This window comes from Carcharodon carcharias, chromosome 7, assembly GCF_017639515.1.
Source record: "Carcharodon carcharias isolate sCarCar2 chromosome 7, sCarCar2.pri, whole genome shotgun sequence".
NCBI classification, from domain to species: Eukaryota; Metazoa; Chordata; class Chondrichthyes; order Lamniformes; family Lamnidae; genus Carcharodon; species Carcharodon carcharias.
Genome location: NC_054473.1, coordinates 189942926 through 189966170, shown reverse-complemented (window position 1 = coordinate 189966170; position 23245 = coordinate 189942926). Strand labels below are relative to the sequence as shown.

Sequence of the window (23245 nt, the reverse complement as noted above, 5' to 3'; positions counted from 1 at the left end):
CACCTTACGGGGCGGGGGAGTGGTTTGACAGGTAACAGATAAAATTAAAAACCTGGGGAGTAACTGATGGGACCTGGCTCCCAAAACTGACAGAAGTCAGTGTTTTGTGAACTTTACGGAGAATTCAGAGATTTTGTTTGTGAATTATTCAGAAACGTGAATATAATTTCAAATGTAATAAATTCTCTCTTTGAAACAGATGTTCTGAAATCACCTGAATCCAGAAGAAGGTCCAGGTGGGACCTGTCGGCAGAGGACAAAGAGAAGGATATCATTGATCGTACTTCTAATCTGATTGGTTTGAATACTGCAGCAGAAACAAGATTAACACAACATACAGAGAAAGAAATCGAACAGGACAGAGAAAATAAAATTGCAGAGGAGGTACCTGTGGTAGTAGTGATGTTTGAGTAATCTTACAGGATTTTTCTGAGAGCGAAATGGGAACTGTAGACATGGGTGTGTGGTAGATAGAGTTCATATGGACTCCCAGGCACCATTTGAAAAGTGCCACGTAATGAATTGTTCAGAAAAGCTGAGCCTGATGTATAGATGGTGGGAAGGCATTGTCGGGGGTTGCAGTAACTGGATGTTTGTTAGACTGGGGGAGAAGCCTCTGACTAGTGGAACACTCTGGATTCAGTATTAGAACCTCTTTGCTTCTCACTCTAGAGGATTGAACTGGATTTTCAAGCGTAAAGAGTTGGGCATCGACATTTTCTGCTGAACGTGGGAGGAATAGCAAATTACCAGAAAGAACACAATGAGGCCGGGAGAATGGGCAGAGAGGTGGCAGGTACAGATTAGCACAGGTAAACGTCAGGTGCTTTGATTTGAGAACAGGAATAAAGAATGGGAAATAAACCGTAAATGGTAAACATCATGGGCCATGAAAGAGTAAGGATAACATATAGAAACTTTACAAGTTTTTTAACAGTCTGTTGAAAAGATAGTGTTTGTCTTGAAATGAACTGAGTACAAAAGAAAAATGTTTTGATAATTCTCTACAAAGTGGCTTGGCCTCCTATGAAATAACTGTGTGCAGTCTGCCCTTTACCATAAGAAACTATAACAGGTCTGGACAAAATGCAATATTCTTTAATCCTATTCATTGCATTCCCATGGGAATGGTACTGGTTTTGATATGAGACTGTCAACCCAGAGGTTATAAATTCCAATCACAACAAGGAAATTGTTAAACTGATTTCAATAAATTTGTGGACTGACACAGGGGCAAAAATAAAAATAGATGTTGGGTTGTCTTAAAATCCAGCCGGTTCATTAATACCCTTCGGGGAGTGCGGTTAGCACCCTGACATGGTCTAGCTTACAAGTGACTCCAGTCCCACCCTTACCTGCCGAGGTAAACATTGACCTCCAGGCATCTCGGGATGGCCCACATCACAAGTACAAGTAACAACTAAAAACACTTGTCCTGGGCCCTGTTCTTACCCACTGCTCTTTTATATAGGACAGTGCCAAAGGCTAATTTTAGTACTGGGTCTCACCTCTCTCCATATGATTTGTAACTTCATCAAACATAGCTTCTTACTCCTAACACCATGCTGGCTGTCTCCTCTTACCTCTTTCCCTTATACTTTCAAGTTTTCACAAATTGGGGATGGACAATAAATGCTGGCCCAGCCAGGGAAGCCCACATCCTGAATTCAAAAAAATTCAACGTAATCCAAAGAATGGGGATAGGGGTTAACAGTGGATCCTCCTCGCTACTCCATCTGTCAGTTAAGTCCTCTTCTGGCTTTTTCATAGATTCATGCAGTCATGACGGCACAGAAGGATGTCATTTGTCCCATCGAATCCATACCAGTTCTCCGTAAACTTGTCAGTACCATTCCCCCATTTTATTCCCATAGCCCTGAAAATTTATTTCATTCAAGTCCCATTCAGTTTCCTGTTGAAATCATTAATCACATCCACTTCCACCCACACTCATAGGCAGTGAGTTCCACGTCATTACCGGACACTGCATAAAAAAGTTATTTTTCTCTAAAGCTTGAATCTGTGTTCCCCTAGTCCTTGTACCATCAGCTAACGGGAAGTTTTACTTTGTCTACCTTATCTAATAATCTTGTACATCTCTCCCTCAACCTCCTCTGCTCCAAGGAGGACAACCTCACCTTGTCCATCCTACAATCCCTCATCCCTGAAACCATTCTGGTAAATCTCTGCACCATCTCTAGGACCCTCACATCCTTTCTAAAGTCTGGTGACCAGAACTGGATGCGTTACTCTCGTTGTAGCCTAACCAGAGTAATTGTACTGGATAAGTTTAACAGCAATCATCAATCATTCCCAGGCTTATGGCTTTGACTTTTTTTTGTTATATTAAAGGTAATTTTCTTCTATCCTTGCAGGTAGATGCTGAGGAGGAAGAAAACCGGCCGTCCATGGACTTATTCAAAGCTATCTTTGCCAGTTCATCTGAGGAAAAGTCTTCATCTTCCTCCTCCGATGAGGCAGATGAGGATGAAGATGAGGAGCCCAGTGAAGTGGACCCCCCTCCTGGAGTGCAAGCTACAGTGGAGTCGGTACCGCCAATACCCACCTCAGTCTGTCAACCAGGTTAGTTTACTGAGCGGCTCTGTGATTGCTTACATACAGTCATTTGATGGTTACAGTAGTTTTTCCTTTCTCGAATGTAAGGCCTCTAGAGAGTGGGCTCACCAACTTGACAATGCCGCTCTGTACCACTCTATGGTCACCTGTAGTGTCGCATAGTGTAGCGGGAGCTTTACTCTGTATCTAACCCCATACTGTACCTGTCCTGGGAGTGTTTGATGGGGACAGTGTAGAGGGAGCTTTACTCTGTATCTAACCCCATGCTGTACCTGTCCTGGGAGTGTTTTATGGGGACAGTGTAGAGGAAGCTTTACTCTGTATCTAACTCCGTGCTGTACCTGTCCTGGGAGTGTCTGATGGGGACAGTGTAGAGGGAGATTTACTCTGTATCTAACCCCATACTGTACCTGTCCTGGGAGTGTTTGATGGGGACAGTGTAGAGGGAGCTTTACTCTCTATCTAACCCTGTGCTGTACCTGTCCTGGGAGTGTTTGATTGGGACAGTGTAGAGGGAGATTTACTCTGTATCTAACCCTGTGCTGTACCTGTCCTGGGAGTGTTTGATGGGGACAGTGTAGAGGGAGCTTTACTCTGTATCTAACCCTGTGCTGTACCTGTCCTGGGAGTGTTTGATGGGGACAGTGTAGAGGGAGCTTTACTCTGTATCTAACCCTGTGCTGTACCTGTCCTGGGAGTGTTTGATGGGGACAGTGTAGAGGGAGCTTTACTCTGTATCTAACCCCGTGCTGTACCTGTCCAGGGAGTAGTTGATGGGGACAGTGTAGAGGGAGATTTACTCTGTATCTAACCCCGTGCTGTACCTGTCCTGGGAGTGTCTGATGGGGACAGTGTAGAGGGAGATTTACTCTGTATCTAACCCTGAGCTGTACCTGTCCTGGGAGTGTTTGATGGGGACAGTGTAGAGGGAGATTTACTCTGTATCTAACCCCGTGCTGTACCTGTCCAGGGAGTAGTTGATGGGGACAGTGTAGAGGGAGATTTACTCTGTATCTAACCCCGTGCTGTACCTGTCCTGGGAGTGTCTGATGGGGACAGTGTAGAGGGAGATTTACTCTGTATCTAACCCTGAGCTGTACCTGTCCTGGGAGTGTCTGATGGGGACAGTGTAGAGGGAGCTTTACTCTGTATCTAACCCTGTGCTGTAACTGTCCTGGGAGTGATGGATGGGGACAGTGTAGAGGGAGATTTACTCTGTATCTAACCCCGTGCTGTTCCTGTACTGGGAGTGTTTGATGGGAGCAGTGTAGAGGGAGCTTTACTCTGTATCTAACCCTGTGCTGTACCTGTCCTGGGAGTGTTTGATGGGAGCAGTGTAGAGGGAGCTTTACTCTCTATCTAACCCTGTGCTGTACCTGTCCTGGGAGTGTTTGATGGGAGCAGTGTAGAGGGAACTTTACTCTGTATCTAACTCCGTGCTGTACCTGTCCTGGGCGTGTTTGATGGGGACAGCGTAGAGGGAGCTTTACCCTGTATCTAACCCTGTGCTGTACCTGTCCTGGGAGTGTTTGATGGGGACAGTGTAGAGGGAGCTTTACTCTGTATCTAACCCCGTGCTGTACCTGTCCTGGGAGTGTTTGATGGGGACAGTGTAGAGGGAGCTTTACCCTGTATCTAACCCTGTGCTGTACCTGTCCTGGGAGTGTTTGATGGGGACAGTGTATAGGGAGCTTTACTCTGTATCTAATCCCGTGCTGTACCTGATCTGGGAGTGTTTGACGGGGACAGTGTAGAGGGAGCTTTACTCTGTATCTAACCCCGTGCTGTACCTGCCCTGGCAGTGATGGGACAGTGTAGAGGGAGCTTTACTGTATATATTTAATGTGTTTTTGAATCCAATAACCAGTTGTTCCCTTTGTGTAGTTGCAGTTGGTTGTACATGATAACTCAAAATGATTTGTTCTTTTTACTCTTAGTGAAAGAGCCTGATCAAAACCCACAAACTGCGCAGTGTAGCCCACAGAAACCCACAGACACACAGGAATTCGGGCCCAGGCTCCCCCCAGCTCTGCTCTTCGGTGAGATACTGATTCCTGTGTAAATCCTGTAGCTAGATAGCAATCTTCCGTGTGTAGACTACAGTAAAAAACAAGGCAGTTATACTGAACCTTTCATAAATCACTGGTAATGCATCAGCTGGAGCACTATGTTCATATCAGATCAGTATCCCTTTGGAAGAATATCGAGGCTTTGGAGAGGTTGTGAAGGGATTTATTAGAATGGCCTCAGAGATGAGGGACTTTGGAGTTACGTGGAGAAATGGGAGAATCTGGGTTATTCTCCTTAGAGCAGAGAAGGTTAAGAAGGGGATTTAATTGAGATGTTCAGAATGATGAAGCATTAAGACAGACCAAATAAGGAGAAACTATTTCCACTAGCAGGGGATCAGTCACCAGAGGACGCGGATTTAAAAGAGCCAGAAGGGGGTTTTGAGGAGATCGTTTCTTTACTCTGCGAGTATTGTGATATGGAACATGCTGCTTAAACGGGGTTGGAAGCAGATTCAGTAGGAACTTTTAAAAAGGAATTGGATAAATACTTAATGGGGAAAATAACAGTGCTATTGGGTAAGAGCAAGGACTAATTGGCTAGCTCTTTCAAAGAGCCGGCACTGATGCAGTGGGCTGAATGACCTCATGCTATATGATTCTATGATGTACAAGTGTGACAGTCAGTAGCAGTTTAGATTACTAATGACATAGATTAGATGCACAGGAGAGTATACTTGGTTAGGTGTGATATAGATTACATAGAGGAATGTTGCACTCAGTAAAAGCTTAGATTTTATAGAGGAGATTATACTTGGTATCTATTTGGTTTAGGATGAGTGATTTACAGTCATTGATGTAATGTGGGTTGTGATTTCTGTTCAGCTGAAGGTAACTCCCGCCCATCGCCCGATTACAACACGGGTTCTCCAGTATCGAAATGCAGGTGGTCAGAGGAATGCAGTAGCAGCACAGCTCAGCAGAAGGACAAACAGAAAAAGAAACACAAAGACAGACAGAAGGGAAAGAAAGCAAAAAAGGAGAAGGTCAGTTCAGAGCATTTGGGGAATGTGCTGGAGGGGAACGAATGTGTTGGAAACGCCCTGAGACACCCGGTATAAATTCTCTGAGCTGAATCCGTCCTGTTGCTCGGAAATGCTATGCATCACAGCCAGAGCGTCACCTCCACAGAGAGAATTGAAATGGGAGACTGCTCTTCCCCACCCTGCGCACACCCCCACTCCCCGATCATTCAATACAGTCTCCAGGGTCTCTGGCCCAGTATTTGTTGTCCCAGAATACCATTGATTCCATTCACCTTCTGCCTATTCACTGAGACAATAATCGTACAACATTGTGGCCCAGCCAAGGCCCTCCCCACTGAGAGACACTGACCAGCCCACACTCTCCCCACTGAGGGACACTGACCAGCCCACACCCTCCCCACTGAGGGACACTGACCAGCCCACACCCTCCCCACTGAGAGACACTGACCAGCCCACACCCTCCCCACTAAGAGACACTGACCAGCCCACACCCTCCCCACTGAGAGACACTGACCAGCCCACACCCTCCCCACTGAGCGACACTGACCAGCCCACACGCTCCCCACTGAGAGACACTGACCAGCCCACACTCTCCCCACTGAGAGGCACTGACCAGCCCACACCCTCCCCACTGAGGGACACTGACCAGCCCACACCCTCCCCACTGAGAGGCACTGACCAGCCCACACTCTCCCCACTGAGAGGCACTGACCAGCCCACACCCTCCCCACTGAGAGGCACTGACCAGCCCACACCCTCCCCACTGAGAGACACTGACCAGCCCACACTCTCCCCACTGAGAGGCACTGACCAGCCCACACCCTCCCCACTGAGGGACACTGACCAGCCCACACCCTCCCCACTGAGGGACACTGACCAGCCCACACCCTCCCCACTGAGAGACACTGACCAGCCCACACCCTCCCCACTGAGAGACACTGACCAGCCCACACCCTCCCCACTGAGAGACACCGACCAGCCCACACCCTCCCCACTGAGAGACACCGACCAGCCCACACGCTCCCCACTGAGGGACACTGACCAGCCCACACCCTCCCCACTGAGGGACACTGACCAGCCCACACCCTCCCCACTGAGGGACACTGACCAGCCCACACTGTCCCCACTGAAGGAAACTGGCTGAGACCCTCACGGATGTTCCTTTAACAGTCTCTGTTTATGGGGGCTTCATGGGAAGTTAGAGTAGAGTGCACTCGCAGTGATTTTTGATGTGGTTATACCTCGTGCCCTCTTCCAATCTTGTAAATTTCCCAGTGCTCCCACGCAATGTTCTTATTGATCTGGCCACCAGTGAGAGTCCTGTGCCTTGAGGTGCTTCACCAGCTTGAAAATACTAGAACACAACCCTGATTTATAAACATATATGTGAATTCTCAGCCTGGCTATTTCGCATGATTGAAATGGATCCATTGTACAGAGCCATCCTGTAGGTCCTAAGTGAAGCTTGGTGTCTGGTCTCTTATAGTGGTTCAGTGGTTTGGAATCTCACCTCTGAGTCAAAGAATCATTGATTCAAGCCCATTGGGGAACGTATAATCCAGGCTGACATACCCTGTGCCGTACAGTGGGAGTGCTGCACTGTCAGAGGGTCAGTACTGAGGGAGTGCTGCACTGTCAGAGGGTCAGTACTGAGGGAGTGCTGCACTGTCGGAGGGTCAGTACTGAGGGAGTGCTGCACTGTCGGAGGATCAGTACTGAGGGAGTGCTGCACTGTCGGAGGGTCAGTACTGAGGGAGTGCTGCACTGTCGGAGGGTCAGTACTGAGGGAGTGCTGCACTGTCGGAGGGTCAGTACTGAGGGAGTGCTGCACTGTCGGAGGGTCAGTACTGAGGGAGTGCTGCACTGTCGGAGGGTCAGTACTGAGGGAATGCTGCACTGTCGGAGGGTCAGTACTGAGGGAGTGCTGCACTTTCGGAGGGTCAGTACTGAGGGAGTGCTGCACTGTCAGAGGGTCAGTACTGAGGGAGTGCTGCACTGTCAGAGGGTCAGTACTGAGGGAGTGCTGCACTGTCGGAAGGTCAGTACTGAGGGAGTGCTGCACTGTCGGAGGGTCAGTACTGAGGGAGTGCTGCACTGTCGGAGGGTCAGTACTGAGGGAGTGCTGCACTGTCGGAGGGTCAGTACTGAGGGAGTGCTGCACTGTCGGAGGGTCAGTACTGAGGGAGTGCTGCACTGTCAGAGGGTCAGTATTGAGGAAGCTTGTCTGTGGAGATTGGCTCTGTTTTACCTATATTAGAACGATGACTACACTTCAAGAAGTGCTTCGTCACTTGTATAGATGGTGGAGGACATTATAGAAATTTGTTTCTTTTGCTCGGCAGAGAAAGAAACACAAGAAGCACAAACACCGATCAAAACCAAGGAGCAGGAACCCGCAGGACAGTGACAACAGCTCAGGAGACTCCAGACCACAGCAGGGTAGTGGCGGGAGTGACAGTGGCAAAGAGGGCAAAGAGCCCCCCTCTGTGTCCCATGCAGATCTGCTGAAGCGGTGAGTATTCTCTGGGTTACAGCCGAGAGTGTTCTCTCTGGGAATCACCAATGGGGAAGTGTGTCACAGAATATGTCGCACACTGGGTGCAAATGTTGGGAATTTAGTGGGGAAGGAGTGTGTGTGGTGAAGGATAGAACTGGAATCAATCTTTATCTACTTTTATAAGCATTTATTTACAGAGATACACTTAACAAACATGCACCTCCTCACTAAACCCCTGCAGTTTCAGTCTGTTCCTATTTATAGGAACACAAATGAATCCCCAGCTAATGCTCACAATATAATACAATTACATAGAAACATAGAAACTAGGAGCAGGAGTAGGTCATTCAGCCCTTCGGGTCTCCTCCGCCTATCAATATGATCACGGCTGATCCTCCATCTCAATACCATACTCCCGTGCTCTCCCCATACCCCTTGACACCTTCAGAGTCCAGAAATCTATCAATTTCCTTCTTAAATATATTCAGTAACTTGGCCTCCACAGTCTTCTGTGGTAGAGAATTCCACAGGTTCACCACCTTCTGAGTGAAGAAGTTTCTCCTCATCTCAATCCTAAATTGTCTACCCCGTATCCTGAGACTGTGACCCATGTTCTAGATACCACCCCACACACACACACACACACACACACAGACACACACACACACACACACACACACACACACACACACACACACACACACACACACACACACACACACACAGTTAAAACAGATGATGAGCATTGGTTCTCGGATTGAAGTGTAACGTTGTAGTCCGGGACTTAATGATTAGGGGATGGATAGCATCCTTTGTAAGTAGGATTGAGAGTCCCACATGGTTTGTTGCCTACCTGGTGCCAGGTGACAGCTCGAACTGGCTTGAAAAGATATTGGGAGATTGTGATTCCTGTTGACACAAACAACATTGGGAAGAGTGGGCAAAAGGGGTTATTTATAGTGCGCCGAGGACAAAGAGCTAAATTCAAGAATAGGATCTGATGGGTTATAATCCATGGATTATTACCTGAGCCAAATGCAGATTGGAATAGGAATTAGCAGGTTAGAGAGGTGAATGTATGACTGAAGGAGTGGTATAGAAATTGGAGATCCATTTCATGGCACATTGACAATACTGGGACAGGAGGGAACGGTACCTTTGGGATAGACTCCACCTGAACTGGGCTGGACCAGGATTCCAGCGGAAAGGATAAATAGGGTGGTCACAAAGACTTTAAACTAGTAAGTGCGGGATGAGGGGAGGGCCTAGATTGAAAGGATAGAATAAATAATAGTTCAAAAACAAACAGAAGATTAGAGTAACTGTCAGAAATTGCTAAAGAATGGTTGAAATTTAAAACTCTGCTGGAAAGTAGCAATCGATTGTCAGTCAAATATTAATTTAAAAACTGAAATTGATAGATTTTTGTTATCCAAAGGAATTGAGGGATATTGGGGAAAAGCCAGGTGTTTGGAGTTAGATCACAGATCAGCAGTGATCTGAGTGAATGGTGGATCAGGCTCACCAGACTAAATGACCTCCTCCTGTTTAATTGTTCACTGATTTAGGATTTGGGTCTTTTGAGTGTCTGTCCCATTCTGCTCACTTTCCCCAGGACAAAAAAAAAGAATTACCTGGAAAAACTCAGCAGGTCTGGCAGCATCGGCTTCAACTCCTCTCACTTCCTCCAAATAAAAGGTGTGGCTATGGGTACCCGCATGGGCCCCAGCTATGCCTGTCTCTTTATGGGGTATGTGGAACATTCCTTGTTCCAGTCCTACTCTGGCCCCCTTCCACAACTCTTTCTCCGGTACATCGATGATTACTTCGGTGCTGCTTCATGCTCTCGTCAGGACTTGGAAAAATTTATTAATTTTGCTTCCAATCTCCATCCCTCCATCATTTTCACATGGTCCATCTCTGACATTTCCCTTCCCTTCCTTGACCTCTCTGTCTCAATCTCTGGTGATAGACTGTCCACCAATATCCATTACAAACCCACCGACTCCCACAGCTACCTCGACTACAGCTCCTCACACCCCGCTTCCTGTAAGGACTCCATCCCATTCTCTCAGTTCCTTCGCCTTCGCCTCCGTTGCATCTGTTCTGATGATGCTACCTTCAAAAACAGTTCCTCTGACATGTCCTCCTTCTTCCTTAACCGAGGTTTTCCACCCACGGTCATTGACAGGGCCCTCAACCGTGTCCGGCCCATCTCCTGCGCATCCGCCCTCACACCTTTTCCTCCCTCCCAGAAACATGATACGGTCCCCCTTGTCCTCACTTATCACCCCACCAGCCTCCGCATTCAAAGGATCATCCTCCGCCATTTCCGCCAACTCCAGCATAATGCCATCACCAAACACATCTTCCCTTCACCCCCCCCCCCGGCGGCATTCCATAGGGATCATTCCCTCCGGGACACCCTGGTCCACTCCTCCATCACCCCCTACTCCTCAACCCCCTCCTCTGGCACCACCCCATGCCCACGCAAAAGATGTAACACCTGCCCCTTCACTTCCTCTCTCCTCACCGTCCAAGGGCCCAAACACTCCTTTCAAGTGAAGCAGCATTTCACTTGCATTTCCCCCAACTTAGTCTACTGCATTCGTTGCTCCCAATGTGGTCTCCTCTACATTGGAGAGACCAAACGTAAACTGGGCGACCGCTTTGCAGAACACCTGCGGTCTGTCCGCAAGAATGACCCAAACCTCCCTGTCGCTTGCCATTTTAACACTCCACCCTGCTCTCTTGCCCACGTCTGTCCTTGGTTTGCTGCATTGTTCCAGTGAAGCCCAACGCAAACTGGAGGAACAACACCTCATCTTCCGACTAGGCACTTTACAGCCTTCCGGACTGAATATTGAATTCAACAACTTTAGGTCTTGAGCTTCCTCCTCCATCCCCACCCCCTTTCTGTTTCCTCCTTCCTTTTGTTTTTTTTCCAATAAGTTATATAGATTTTTCTTTTCCCACTTATTTCCATTATTTTTAAATATTTTATGCTCCCCCCACCCCCACTAGAGCTATACTTTGAGTGCCCTACCATCCATTCTTAATTAGCACATTCGTTTAGATAATATCACCAACTTTTAACACCTATGTGTTCTTTTGTTCTGTTGTTTGTGACATTTTTTGATGATCTGCTCCTATCACTGCTTGTTTGTCCCTACAACCACATCCCCCTCCATTCTCTCCTCCCACCCACACCCACCTTAAACCAGCTTATATTTCACCTCTTTCTTGGACTCACTCAAGTTCTGTCGAAGGGTTATGAGGACTCGAAACGTCAACTCTTTTCTTCTCCGCCGATGCTGCCAGACCTGCTGAGTTTTTCCAGGTAATTCTGTTTTTGTTTTGGATTTCTAGCATCCACAGTTTTTTTGTTTTTATTCCCCAGGACAAACCCCTTTGTGAAAGATTCACTGATCTGATTGCCGGCTCAGATGGTTCTTCAGCACTCCAGGGTACTGCTTAATCCCATTATATTGCCTATCTTCCCCCTGCTTCAGCTCATCTACTGAAACCTTCATCCAAGTCTTTGTTACACTGATATTTTACTATTGTTAATTGCTGCGCAAACCAAATCCCAGAGGGAAACTTGGCTTACGGACCACACCCTTTTTTGTATTCTGATAACGATGAGGGGATGTACTGATATCAGCAGGAAGAGGTCCCGTAATACTTTTGGGATTTTAAAATTAAAAGTAAAAGTTTTATTAACAAGAATAAAAGAAAACTTAAGCACACAAGATTATAGATACACAGTTAAACTTAGTCTTACAAGAAATTCCCACAAAAAGACACTCTACTTGGTCAGACCCAAAAGTAAACACTTTCCAGGCAACTCTCCCTTACAGGTGTTTAAGTATAAAAAAAATCCAGTAATATTACCCAAGGCAAACTGCTGTAGCTTCAGTTAAAGGCGTAGCACATGAACTGTAACTCTCTTCCACTCTGTTATGAAAATTCAAATTTCAGAATAAAACTGCTTTTTGCAGCTGGCTTGACTGGATGGTTGATTCAAACTGCATCCTCTCTCTGCCACAGCTCCAACTATATCTCCGGCTGCTACATCTCAGCTCCAGCTCAACACTACAGCTCAAAACAGCTACCCTAAGCTCTCTGCAGTAACTCTAAAATACTTTTTTTCCCTTTCATTTCAGGTTCCATTGTTCTCACACTTCTTTGAAACTCAAATCCTTCCAAACATAAGATCTTTCATGTTTCCATCTTGTCTTTGCTTTCGGGTCAATAAAATATAATATGCTCCCTTCTATTTAGCTATGGAACTCCTGCAAGATGCAGATATGTCTCTTGACACTTCTTCCTCTCCACTTATCTTCCTTTTCATGTTTTCAACCTCACAGACAATCTGCCTCCTATTAATCTCAGCCCGGTTTAATTAAATCACACACACATACACACAATTCTCCAAAAATATTTTTTTTTAAAAATCAATTTCTCACACCTCCAATGCTCTCCTGGCCATATTCATTCATGGGATGTGGGCATTACTGGCTGGGCCAGCATTTATTGCCCATTCCTAATTGTCCTTTTTCAGAGGCCATTTAAGAGTCAACCACATTGCTGTGGGTCTGGACTCACATGTTGGCCAGACCAGGTAAGGACAGCAGATTACCTTTCCTAAAGGGACATTAGTGAACCAGATGGGTTTTTACAACAATTGGCAATGGTTTCATGGCCATCATCAGACTTTTAATTTCAGATTTTTTTTTTACTGAATTCAAATTTCACCATCTGCCGTGGTGGGATTCAAACCCAGGTCCTTGGACCATTACCCTGGGTCTCTGGAATACTAGTCCAGTGATAATACCACTATGTCACCACCTCCCCATACCTTGAACCCTTCATAAATCTTAGCTTATCCACAACTCTCATGCCCATATGCTAGTTCACAGCCCCCCCCTGTGCTCACAGATCTGGACTGGCTTCCAGACCAACAACACCTCAATTTTAAAAATTCTCATCCTTGTTACAAATCCCTCCATGGTCTCATCCCTCCCTATCTCTATAATTTCCACCAGCCCCCCAACCCTCTGAGATCTCTGCACTCCTCTAATTCTGGCCTCTTGAGCGTCTCCAATTTTAATCTCTCCTCCATGGAGGCCGTATTGTTAGCTGCTGAGGCCCCAAGCTCTGGAATTTCCTCCCTAAACCTCTGTCTACTCCTTTAACAGGGTCCTTAAAACCTACCTTTTTGACAAAATTTTAGTTACCTGTCTTAATACCTCCTTAAATAACTCCAGTGTAAAATTTTGTTTGATTATATTCCCTGTGTTGTGTTACTACATGAATGGCACTATATAAATGCAAGTTATTTAATGAGCCAGCACTGCCATCAATGGGGTCGGGGGTGTAGATAAGCTACAAGGGGTCTAGATATGGGGAATGGGAGACTGGGATGTGTAGGGCCTGGGAGGCTAAGACTGGGGATTGGGAGACTGGTAGCATTGGGGGTTGGGTTGGGGTTTTTCTTTTGGCTCCAGTGGAACTCCCAGAAGCAGTGTCCTGAGGGCTGGAACAGTGATGAGAAGCTCTGCAGATGTTTTATGTTGCGTGGCAGCCTGGTTCCTGCTGGTTAAAGCTTAGGATGTCATGTTGAAACATGCTGCTTGTCATTGTGAGTCTAAACTCACTAAAGACCTAAACTAGCAACCTTCAGGGATGGGAACCTGCTGGTCCCACCCCACCCTGGTCTGGCCTACATGTGACTCCAGTCCCAACCCTCGCCCAGTCTGGTCTACATTTGACTCCAGTCCCACCCCTCACCCAGTCTGGTCTACATGTGACTCCAGTCCCACCCTTCACCCAGTCTGGTCTACGTGTGACTCCAGTCCCACCCTTCACCCAGTCTGGCCTACGTGTGACCCCAGTCCCACCCCTCACCCAGTCTGGTCTACATTTGACTCCAGTCCCACCCCTCACCCAGTCTGGTCTACATGTGACTCCAGACCCACCCCTCACCCAGTCTGGTCTATGTGTGACTCCAGTCCCACCCCTCACCCAGTCTGGTCTAAGTGTGACTCCAGTCCCACCCCTTACCCAGTCTGGTCTACGTGTAACTCCAGTCCCACCCCTTACCCAGTCTGGTTTACGTGTGACTCCAGTCCCACCCTTCACCCAGTCTGGTCTAAGTGTGACTCCAGTCCCACCCTTCACCCAGTCTGGTCTACGTGTGACTCCAGTCCCACCCTTCACCCAGTCTGGTCTACGTGTGACTCCAGCCTCACTCTAACATTGACTCTTATTGCACCTCTGTTGTGGATTAAAATAATCACTATTTCTTGATGAGAGGCAGATCAGGATGGCATTAATTAAACTTTACCAAAATCTGAAACAAGTTTAAAAATGAAAGGAGGCCTGTTCTATTACTGTCCACTTTAGTTCCCTCTCTGTGTTCATCAAATCCATTTCTTAAGAAATGAAACCACCTTCCAATCCATTATGGATTGGGTCCTCTAATATTCACTCTGAAGTCCATCTTCTCAAACATATAAGAAACAGGATCAGCAGTCGACCATTCAACCCCTCCGGCCTCCTGCACTAGTCAATACGATCATGGCTGATCTTCTGCCTCAACTCCACTTCTCTTCCCTAAAGCTTGATTCCCATAGAGCTCAAAATTCTATCAATCCTTCTCATGACTTCATTAGATCCTCACAACATCTTGTATACCCTTACAGTAATCTAATACAAACATGTGAACTTTAAATTAGGAGCAGGAGAAGGCTACTCGGCCCCTCGAGCCTGCTCCACTATTCAATAAGATCATGGCTGATCTGATTGTAACCTCAACTCCACATTACTGCCTACCTCCGATAATCTTTCACCCCTTGTTTATCAAGAATCTATCTAGCTCTGCCTTAAGAATATTCAGAGACTCTGCTTCCCCTGCCTTTTGATGAAGAGTTTCAAAGACTCGTGGCCCTCCTAGAGAAAATAAAATTCTCCCCATCTCTATCTTAAATATGTGACCCCTTATTTTTAAACTAGTTCTAGATTTTCCCACAAGAGGAAACATCCTCTTCACATTCACCTTGTCAAGACCCCTCAGGATCTTATATGTTTTACTCAAGTTGCCTTGAAGTGTGACCCCATCTCACGATTTGATGTGAAGCCCAATCCTTTATTGGGGTGAGTGTGTCTGATGGTGTTTGTGTTATTTTTTCACAGATTGAAAAATGCTCCGTTGAAGAGACGGTGAGACAGGGTGGCAGTGAAGGGGATGGTGAGGTGGGAAGCTGAGTAGCCAGTCACTCTGTGATAACCTGCATTCTCCCCATGTTCACACTGCATTGTGTCCTGACTGTTATTGGCTGGAAGCTTTTCTTGTAAATTGTCAATAATGGCCCAAAGAAAGGAAGCTAGACAGGGAACACTAATGCCGGTGACTCTGACACAGAAGAGCTCAGCTCACTGACCTGTCAGCATCACATGCCTTCTACAAATTCCACCTTATATATTTTTTTGATTGTAACCAACTGTGAGAATGTCATGAGCCAGTTTGCTCGAAGCACCTGGAACTGTTGTGAGCTCCTGTCTTAATATATCTTCCAGTCAGATATTACTGCAATTGTTTTGATTTTGCTGCAGCATTGCCTGTGTGGCTGTCAGTGTTAATTCTAGATTGCTAGCCTCCATTGTGGTGCTCAGTACCTTTACCAGCACAGCTGGAAGGATCAGGATGAATGAGAGAAGGAACTCCTCCCACTACATCCCTTGCCTGTCACCCCAATGTATTTATTGTGAGTGTCTCTCATTCTCCCGCAGATTATTCTGATTCTCTGCTGGCTTACTGAGGCTGCTGGAACTGTTGTGACGTATTTTATTTATCAAAATTAACTCCACATGAATATTGTGATCAAAGTCAGAGATAACTAGAGATCTTGGCCAGTACTAGGGCTCACTGGTTGGTGCTGGGTATATGGAGAGGGGATGATCTGTCCCACACTAAACTATTGGTACTGCGCTGTCAGGGGATGGAGTGACAACGCATCCTCCTACAGGCTGAGCTCTTTCTTTGGCTCCTGAGAAGAGACTGAATACCGTCCCACATGGATTTTGAAGCAAGAGATTCCCCAGGGACGCACTCAGCCCAGCTCCCAGGGAACGACTTCAGAGCAACTGGTAGAACAGGTCCAATCCCTTGCTGGAGTGGGGGGGGGTGGGGATGGGAGCACATGCTGGTGTGCATGTGGAGCTTGTTGAGTACAAATTGGCTGCTGCGTTTCCTATATCACTACAGTGATTATACTTCAAAAAATACTTCATTGACTTAGAAGCGCTTTGGGATGTCCTGAGCTTGTGAAAGGGGCTAGAGAAATGGCAGTCTTTCTGTAATTCTCACCAAAGAAATGTTACTGCAACTGAGGAAGCTTAAATGACTAAAGACAATATAAACAAACAGTCTGTCATACTGCTAGAAATGAATATTCTGCTGTCAAGGTCTAGCAGGGACAATTAATCTCATGTACAGTAAATCAAAATGTGAATGAATTTGGATCTAAATCCTTGAACTTTGTACGGTTTTCTTACTGTTTTAAATAAAGTCTTTAATTAAACATTCTGTTGTCTTTAACTAAGTGAAATGAGGGATTGAGGGAACTATGTCAGGCAGCTGTGACTAGAGTTCCATCTGAACAGGGCAAAACATGTCCCAGTCTTCACTGAGTCAGGCTGATCAGAAATTCAAGGGGGTCTAAGGGCCTTCTCCTGTTCCCATGTTCCACAGCCATGGCAGTCTTGTAACTGGTGCCCTTATTTTAAATCTGATCAAGTACTGTTTACCATTGCCCCACCGTGCTCACTAAAATGTTTTAGCTACCAGTCTGACACATTGATTTTAAAATTCTTGTTCTTGCTTTCAAATCTCTCCATAGTGTTGCCCCTCCCTTTCTCTAACTTCCTCCAGCTCTAATACCAGTGATCTTCTCATTCCTCCTGCCCTATTATTTCTATGTAACTCGAGATAAATATTTTGACTTATAATGCTACCTTGAAGTGTCTGGGTGTTTTCCACGGTTAAAGGTGCTATATAGTTCCCATCATAAGGTCAGAATAGGGGATGTTTGCTGATGACTTTGGCATTTGCAAATTCTCAGATACTGAAGCAGTCCATGCCTGCATTCAGCAAGACCTGGACAACATTCAGGTTTGGGCTGATAAGTGACAAATAATATTCACACAAATACCAGGAAATGACCACCTCCAACAAGAGAGAATCTAACCATCTCCCCTTGCCTTTCAATGGCATCATCATCGCTGAATACCCCACTTATCAACATCCCGGGGGTTACCATTGACCAGAAGCAGAACTGGACTAGCCATATAAATACTGTGACTACAAGAACAGATCAGAGGCTGGGAATTCTGCAAAGAGAAACTCACCTCCTAACTCCCCAAAGCCTGTCCGCATTATACAAGGCACAAGTCAGAATGTGATGGATTATTCTCCACATGTCTGATGAGTGCAGCTCCAACAACAATTGAAGCTCAACACCATCCAGGGAAAAGCAGCCCACTTGATAAGCAACCCATCCACCAGCTTAAACATTCGCTCCCTCCACCACTGGATGGTATGTCAGCCAGTTACGCGATGTAAAGGAACAGGAGGAGGCCATTTAACCTCAGGAGCCTGTTTGCCATTCAATTAAATTATGGCTGATCTGTGACCTAACTCTAGTGTAAACCCACCTTTCTCTCATGTCCCTTAATACATTTGCTTTAAAAAGATCTACCAAGCTCAGAATTAAAATTAATTGAGCTAGCATTATGGTTCGCAAGCATGCCCCAAACCTCCCTGTCGCTTGCCATTTCAACACACCAACCTGCTCTCATGCCCACATGTCTGTCCTTGGCTTGCTGCATTGTTCCAGTGAAGCTCAACGCAAACTGGAGGAACAGCACCTCATCTTCCGACTAGGCACTTTACAGCATTCCGGACTGAATACTGAGTTCAACAATTTTAGATCATGGACTCTCTCCTCCATCCCCACCCCTGTTCCGACCATCCCCTGTTTTTGTCCAATAATTTATATTGATTTTTCTTTTCCCACCTATTTCCATTATTTATAAATGTATTTCCATCCATTGTTTTATCCCAACCTTTTAGCCTATTTCGATTCCTTCCCCCCATCCCCACCCCACTAGGGCTATCTGTACCTTGCTCGTCCTTCTTTCTACCCTTAATTAGCACATTCCTTAGATAATATCACCACCTCTTTGTCCTTTTGTCTGTGACATCTTTTGGTTGTCTCCACCTCTCACTGACCCTCTATCCAGCTCTAAAACAAAAACAAAAACAGAATTACCTGGAAAAACTCAGCAGGTCCGGCAGCATCGGCGGAAAAGAAAAGAAAAGAGTTGACGTTTCGAGTCCTCATGACCCTTCGACAGAACTGTCGAAGGGTCATGAGGACTCGAAACGTCAACTCTTTTCTTCTCCGCCGATGCTGCCGGACCTGCTGAGTTTTTCCAGGTAATTCTGTTTTTGTTTTGGTTTTGGATTTCCAGCATCCGCAGTTTTTTTGTTTTTATCTCTATCCAGCTCTACCTGTCCCACCCCCACCCCCCCCCCCCACCCCACCCCCCTTAAACCAGCTTATGTTTCACCTCTTTCCTATTTTTACTTAGTTCTGTTGAAGAGTCATTCAGACTGGAAACATCAACTGGTCCTCTCCCGCCGACGCTGCCGGACCTGCTGAGTTTTTCCAGGCAATCCTGTTTTTGTTTTGGACCTCCAGCGTCCGCGGTTATTTGCTTTAACCCCAGCGTTACGGTGTTTGTGAAAGAATCCCAAACTTCTACCCCTTGGTGTGAAGACGTGTTTCCCGGTCCTCACCGGTGGAAGGTCTGGCTCTGATTTTTAGGCTCTGCCCTCCTGGTCCTGGACTCTCCATCCACGTCTGCGCCCCCTCATGATCTCCACATCTTTGATCAAATTGGCCCTTTAAGGTTCTAAACACCGTGGGGGGGGTGGGGGGGGGGGGTGGAAACATCCCCAGTTTGTGTGACCATCACCACCACCTTCTCCAGGGCAACACAAATGCTGGGGCCAGATCCTGCAAACAGCCCAACAATATCCCCCAGGGGCCACCAGAGGGACTGGGCCCGGGTCAGGGGTCAGGGGTCAGCCTCACCCTGTGGCTCCGCCCCCGCCCCCGCCCCCGCGTGCGCCGGGGGGCGGGGGAGGGGGGGGGGGGGGCTCGGCACGTGACTCCGTCCCCATGGTAACGGCCGTCCCCACGCGCTTCGGGCTCCCGATGCCGACTCCTCCCGATTTTAAACCGATTTCCAACCGGATTCCACTCGCCGAGCGTTTACCCGGCCGCGCATGCGCCGGAGGTGGGCGGGGCCTGTGACGCCCGCCGGGTTGCCGGGGAGACAGGACGCGGTGTGAGGGTCTGCCTGGCGGAACAGCCCAGACTCCTGCCCGCCCCCCGACTAATGCTGCACGAATTCTCCTCAGTGACCACTCCGGACACGGGGCCGGACCCTCCCCCAGACCCCCTGACACTGAAAACTTCCCAACTCCAGGAGAGGGTCAGCGAGGAGCAGAGAGCCTGGGAGAACCATCGGCTGGCACAGGTAAGGTCACCGGGGTCGCCACGGAGACAGGCACAGGTAAGGTCACCGGGGTCGCCACGGAGACAGGCACGGGTAAGGTCACCGGGGTCGCCACGGAGACAGGCACAGGTAAGGTCACCGGCGTCGCCACGGAGACAGGCACAGGTAAGGTCACCGGGGTCGCCACGGAGACAGGCACGGGTAAGGTCACCGGGGTCGCCACGGAGACAGGCACAGGTAAGGTCACCGGGGTCGCCACGGAGACAGGCACAGGTAAGGTCACCGGGGTCGCCACGGAGACAGGCGCAGGTAAGGTCACCGGGGTCGCCACGGAGACAGGCGCAGGTAAGGTCACCGGGGTCGCCACGGAGACAGGCGCAGGTAAGGTCACCGGGGTCGCCACGGAGACAGGCGCGGGTAAGGTCACCGGGGTCGCCACGGAGACAGGCACAGGTAAGGTCACCGGGGTCGCCACGGAGACAGGCACAGGTAAGGTCACCGGCGTCGCCACGGAGACAGGCGCAGGTAAGGTCACCGGGGTCGCCACGGAGACAGGCACAGGTAAGGTCACCGGCGTCGCCACGGAGACAGGCACAGGTAAGGTCACCGGGGTCGCCACGGAGACAGGCGCAGGTAAGGTCACCGGGGTCGCCACGGAGACAGGCGCAGGTAAGGTCACCGGCGTCGCCACGGAGACAGGCACAGGTAAGGTCACCGGCGTCGCCACGGAGACAGGCACAGGTAAGGTCACCGGCGTCGCCACGGAGACAGGCACAGGTAAGGTCACCGGGGTCGCCACGGAGACAGGCACGGGTAAGGTCACCGGGGTCGCCACGGAGACAGGCACAGGTAAGGTCACCGGGGTCGCCACGGAGACAGGCACGGGTAAGGTCACCGGGGTCGCCACGGAGACAGGCACGGGTAAGGTCACCGGGGTCGCCACGGAGACAGGCACAGGTAAGGTCACCGGGGTCGCCACGGAGACAGGCACGGGTAAGGTCACCGGGGTCGCCACGGAGACAGGCACAGGTAAGGTCACCGGGGTCGCCACGGAGACAGGCACGGGTAAGGTCACCGGGGTCGCCACGGAGACAGGCACAGGTAAGGTCACCGGGGTCGCCACGGAGACAGGCACGGGTAAGGTCACCGGCGTCGCCACGGAGACAGGCACAGGTAAGGTCACCGGCGTCGCCACGGAGACAGGCACGGGTAAGGTCACCAGCGTCGCCACGGAGACAGCACAGGTAAGGTCACCGGCGTCGCCACGGAGACAGGCACGGGTATGGTAACCGGCGTCGCCACGGTGACAGGCACAGGTATGTTCACCAGCGTCGCCACGGTGACAGGCACAGGTATGTTCACCAGCGTCGCCACGGAGACAGGCACAGGTAAGGTCACCGGCGTCACCACGGAGACAGGCACAGGTAAGGCAACCGACGTCGCCACGGAGACAGGCACAGGTAAGGTAACCGGCGTCGCCACGGAGACAGGCAGAGGTAAGGTTACCGGCGTCGCCACGGAGACAGGCGCAGGTAAGGTAACCAGCATCGCCATGGAGACAGGCACAGGTAATGTACCCCAACAACCAGCGCCGCCATGGAGATCGGCACAGGTAAGGTAACTGGCGTCGCCATGGAGACAGGCACAGGTAAGGTACCCCAACAACCAGCGTCGCCATGGAGACAGGCACAGATAATGTACCCCAACAACCAGCGCCGCCATTGATATCGGCACAGGTAAGGTACCCCAACAATCAGCATTGCCCATGGAGATAGAAACAGGTCAGCTACCTGACTGATCGGTGCCGACGCAGTGATTGTAGCCCCTTCATTGTCTAAAGCCTGCCATCACAAACCCCCAACACCACAAGCTGAACATTCCTTCCCCTCAACACAAACCTAGGCAGCTCTATCCCAAATCACAACCTCGCCTCCAATACCCCTACACAAACCCACCCCACCCCCCCTCCCCCCCCAACCACCACCAAAGCAAGTCTCCTTATCTGCAACCAGCACTGTGGGTGCACATACACCACATGGACTGCAGTGGTTCAAGAAGGCAGCTCACCACCACCTTCAAAAGGGTAATTGGGGATGGGCAATAAATGCGGGTCCAGCCAGTGAATCCCACATCCCTTGAAAAATGAGAAAACATTCCCACAATATATCCCCAACTCTAAACTCTCCCCAGCTTCCTAATCCCCCAATAATCTCTTTATGTGACCTTCCAACATAGGTCAGTAGGTCAAGGTTTAGAGGAAAATGGCTCAAACCAGGAGGACATTTAGCTTCTTGAGCCTGTGACACAGGAACAGGAAGGTGCTGAATACACAGCGGAGAATGGGATTTACAAGGCAAGGGGGGTTACACAGCAGGAGGGGGATACACAGCATGGGGTGGGATACACAGGACCATGGGTGAGATACACAGGGAAGGGAGATACACAGGGAGAGGGCGGGAGAATGAGTAGGGTACACAGGGAGTGAATAGGATTCACAGGGAGGGGGTATGCACAGGGGAGGGTATACACAGGGTGAGGGCAGGATACACAAGAGGATGGGTGGGATTCACAGGTAATGGGGGAGACACTCAGTATGGACAGGGACAGAGCTGAATGAACACTTGGTTATCATGGGAATACTGAATGGTTGAATAGACATGGGAGTAGAAGAGGTGAGAGACAGAGCAGACAATGATTGTCACAATCATCATACCATATACAGCTCCTTGCCCCCAGCACACAGAAACCCTACTCACATCCAAATCCCAAAGAAGCTGCTGATTGCTGATGGCTGTCTATGAGTGAATTGTCCACAGTGAAACATTGATCAGGGAGTGTTGACACAGACACATGGAGAGCAAACTGTTTCTACTGGATCATAGAAACAAGTGCAGGACAGGATGTTACTGCACAGGACTGTTTATACCCAAATGCTGCTATCAAGTCAGTACCTCATACACCATTCAACAGTAGAGGCTTCACGGTTCGTCTCACGGTCCATACATACACACAGTTCATTTCACACACTGAAAATCACTCACAGAGGTGTGTTTAGATGTGGGGAATGGGTCAGTGTGTGGGGAATGGGTCAGTGTGTGGGGAATGGGTCAGTGTGGGGAATGGGTCAGTATGTGTGGAATGGGTCAGTGTGTGGGGAATGGGTCAGTGCGTGTGGAATGGGTCAGTGTGTGTGGAATGGGTCAGTGTGTGTGGAATGGGTCAGTGCGTGTGGAATGGGTCAGTGTGTGTGGAATGGGTCAGTGTGGGGAATGGGTCAGTGTGGGGAATGGGTCAGTGTGTGGGGAATGGGTCAGTGTGTGGGGAATGGGTCAGTGCGTGTGGAATGGGTCAGTGTGTGGGGAATGGGTCAGTGTGTGTGGGAATGGGTCAGTGTGTGTGGAATGGGTCAGTGTTTGTGGAATGGGTCAGTGTGTGGGGAATGGGTCAGTGTGTGGGAATGGGTCAGTGTGTGTGGGAATGGGTCAGTGTGTGGGGAATGGGTCAGTGTGTGGGGAATGGGTCAGTGT

At 48.7% G+C, this 23245-nt stretch overlaps 1 protein-coding gene across 3 annotated transcripts in view; it reads left to right on the top strand.

Moving 5' to 3' along the window:
• The window catches only part of gpatch1 (G patch domain containing 1), a 56305-nt gene extending 39600 nt beyond the window's left edge, over window positions 1-16705 (top strand). For 2 of the 3 annotated variants that reach the window (XM_041192441.1, XM_041192442.1), the window contains exons 15-20: window positions 200-384; window positions 2376-2583; window positions 4515-4616; window positions 5472-5632; window positions 7975-8144; window positions 11530-11597. In XM_041192441.1, the coding sequence (XP_041048375.1) occupies window positions 200-384; window positions 2376-2583; window positions 4515-4616; window positions 5472-5632; window positions 7975-8144; window positions 11530-11563 (860 nt within the window). In that variant the 3' untranslated portion in view covers window positions 11564-11597. Of the gene's footprint in view, window positions 1-199; window positions 385-2375; window positions 2584-4514; window positions 4617-5471; window positions 5633-7974; window positions 8145-11529; window positions 11598-15326 lie in introns of those variants that run through there. The other variant, XM_041192443.1, reaches the window with a different exon arrangement.
• The last annotated feature ends 6540 nt before the right edge of the window (window positions 16706-23245 follow it).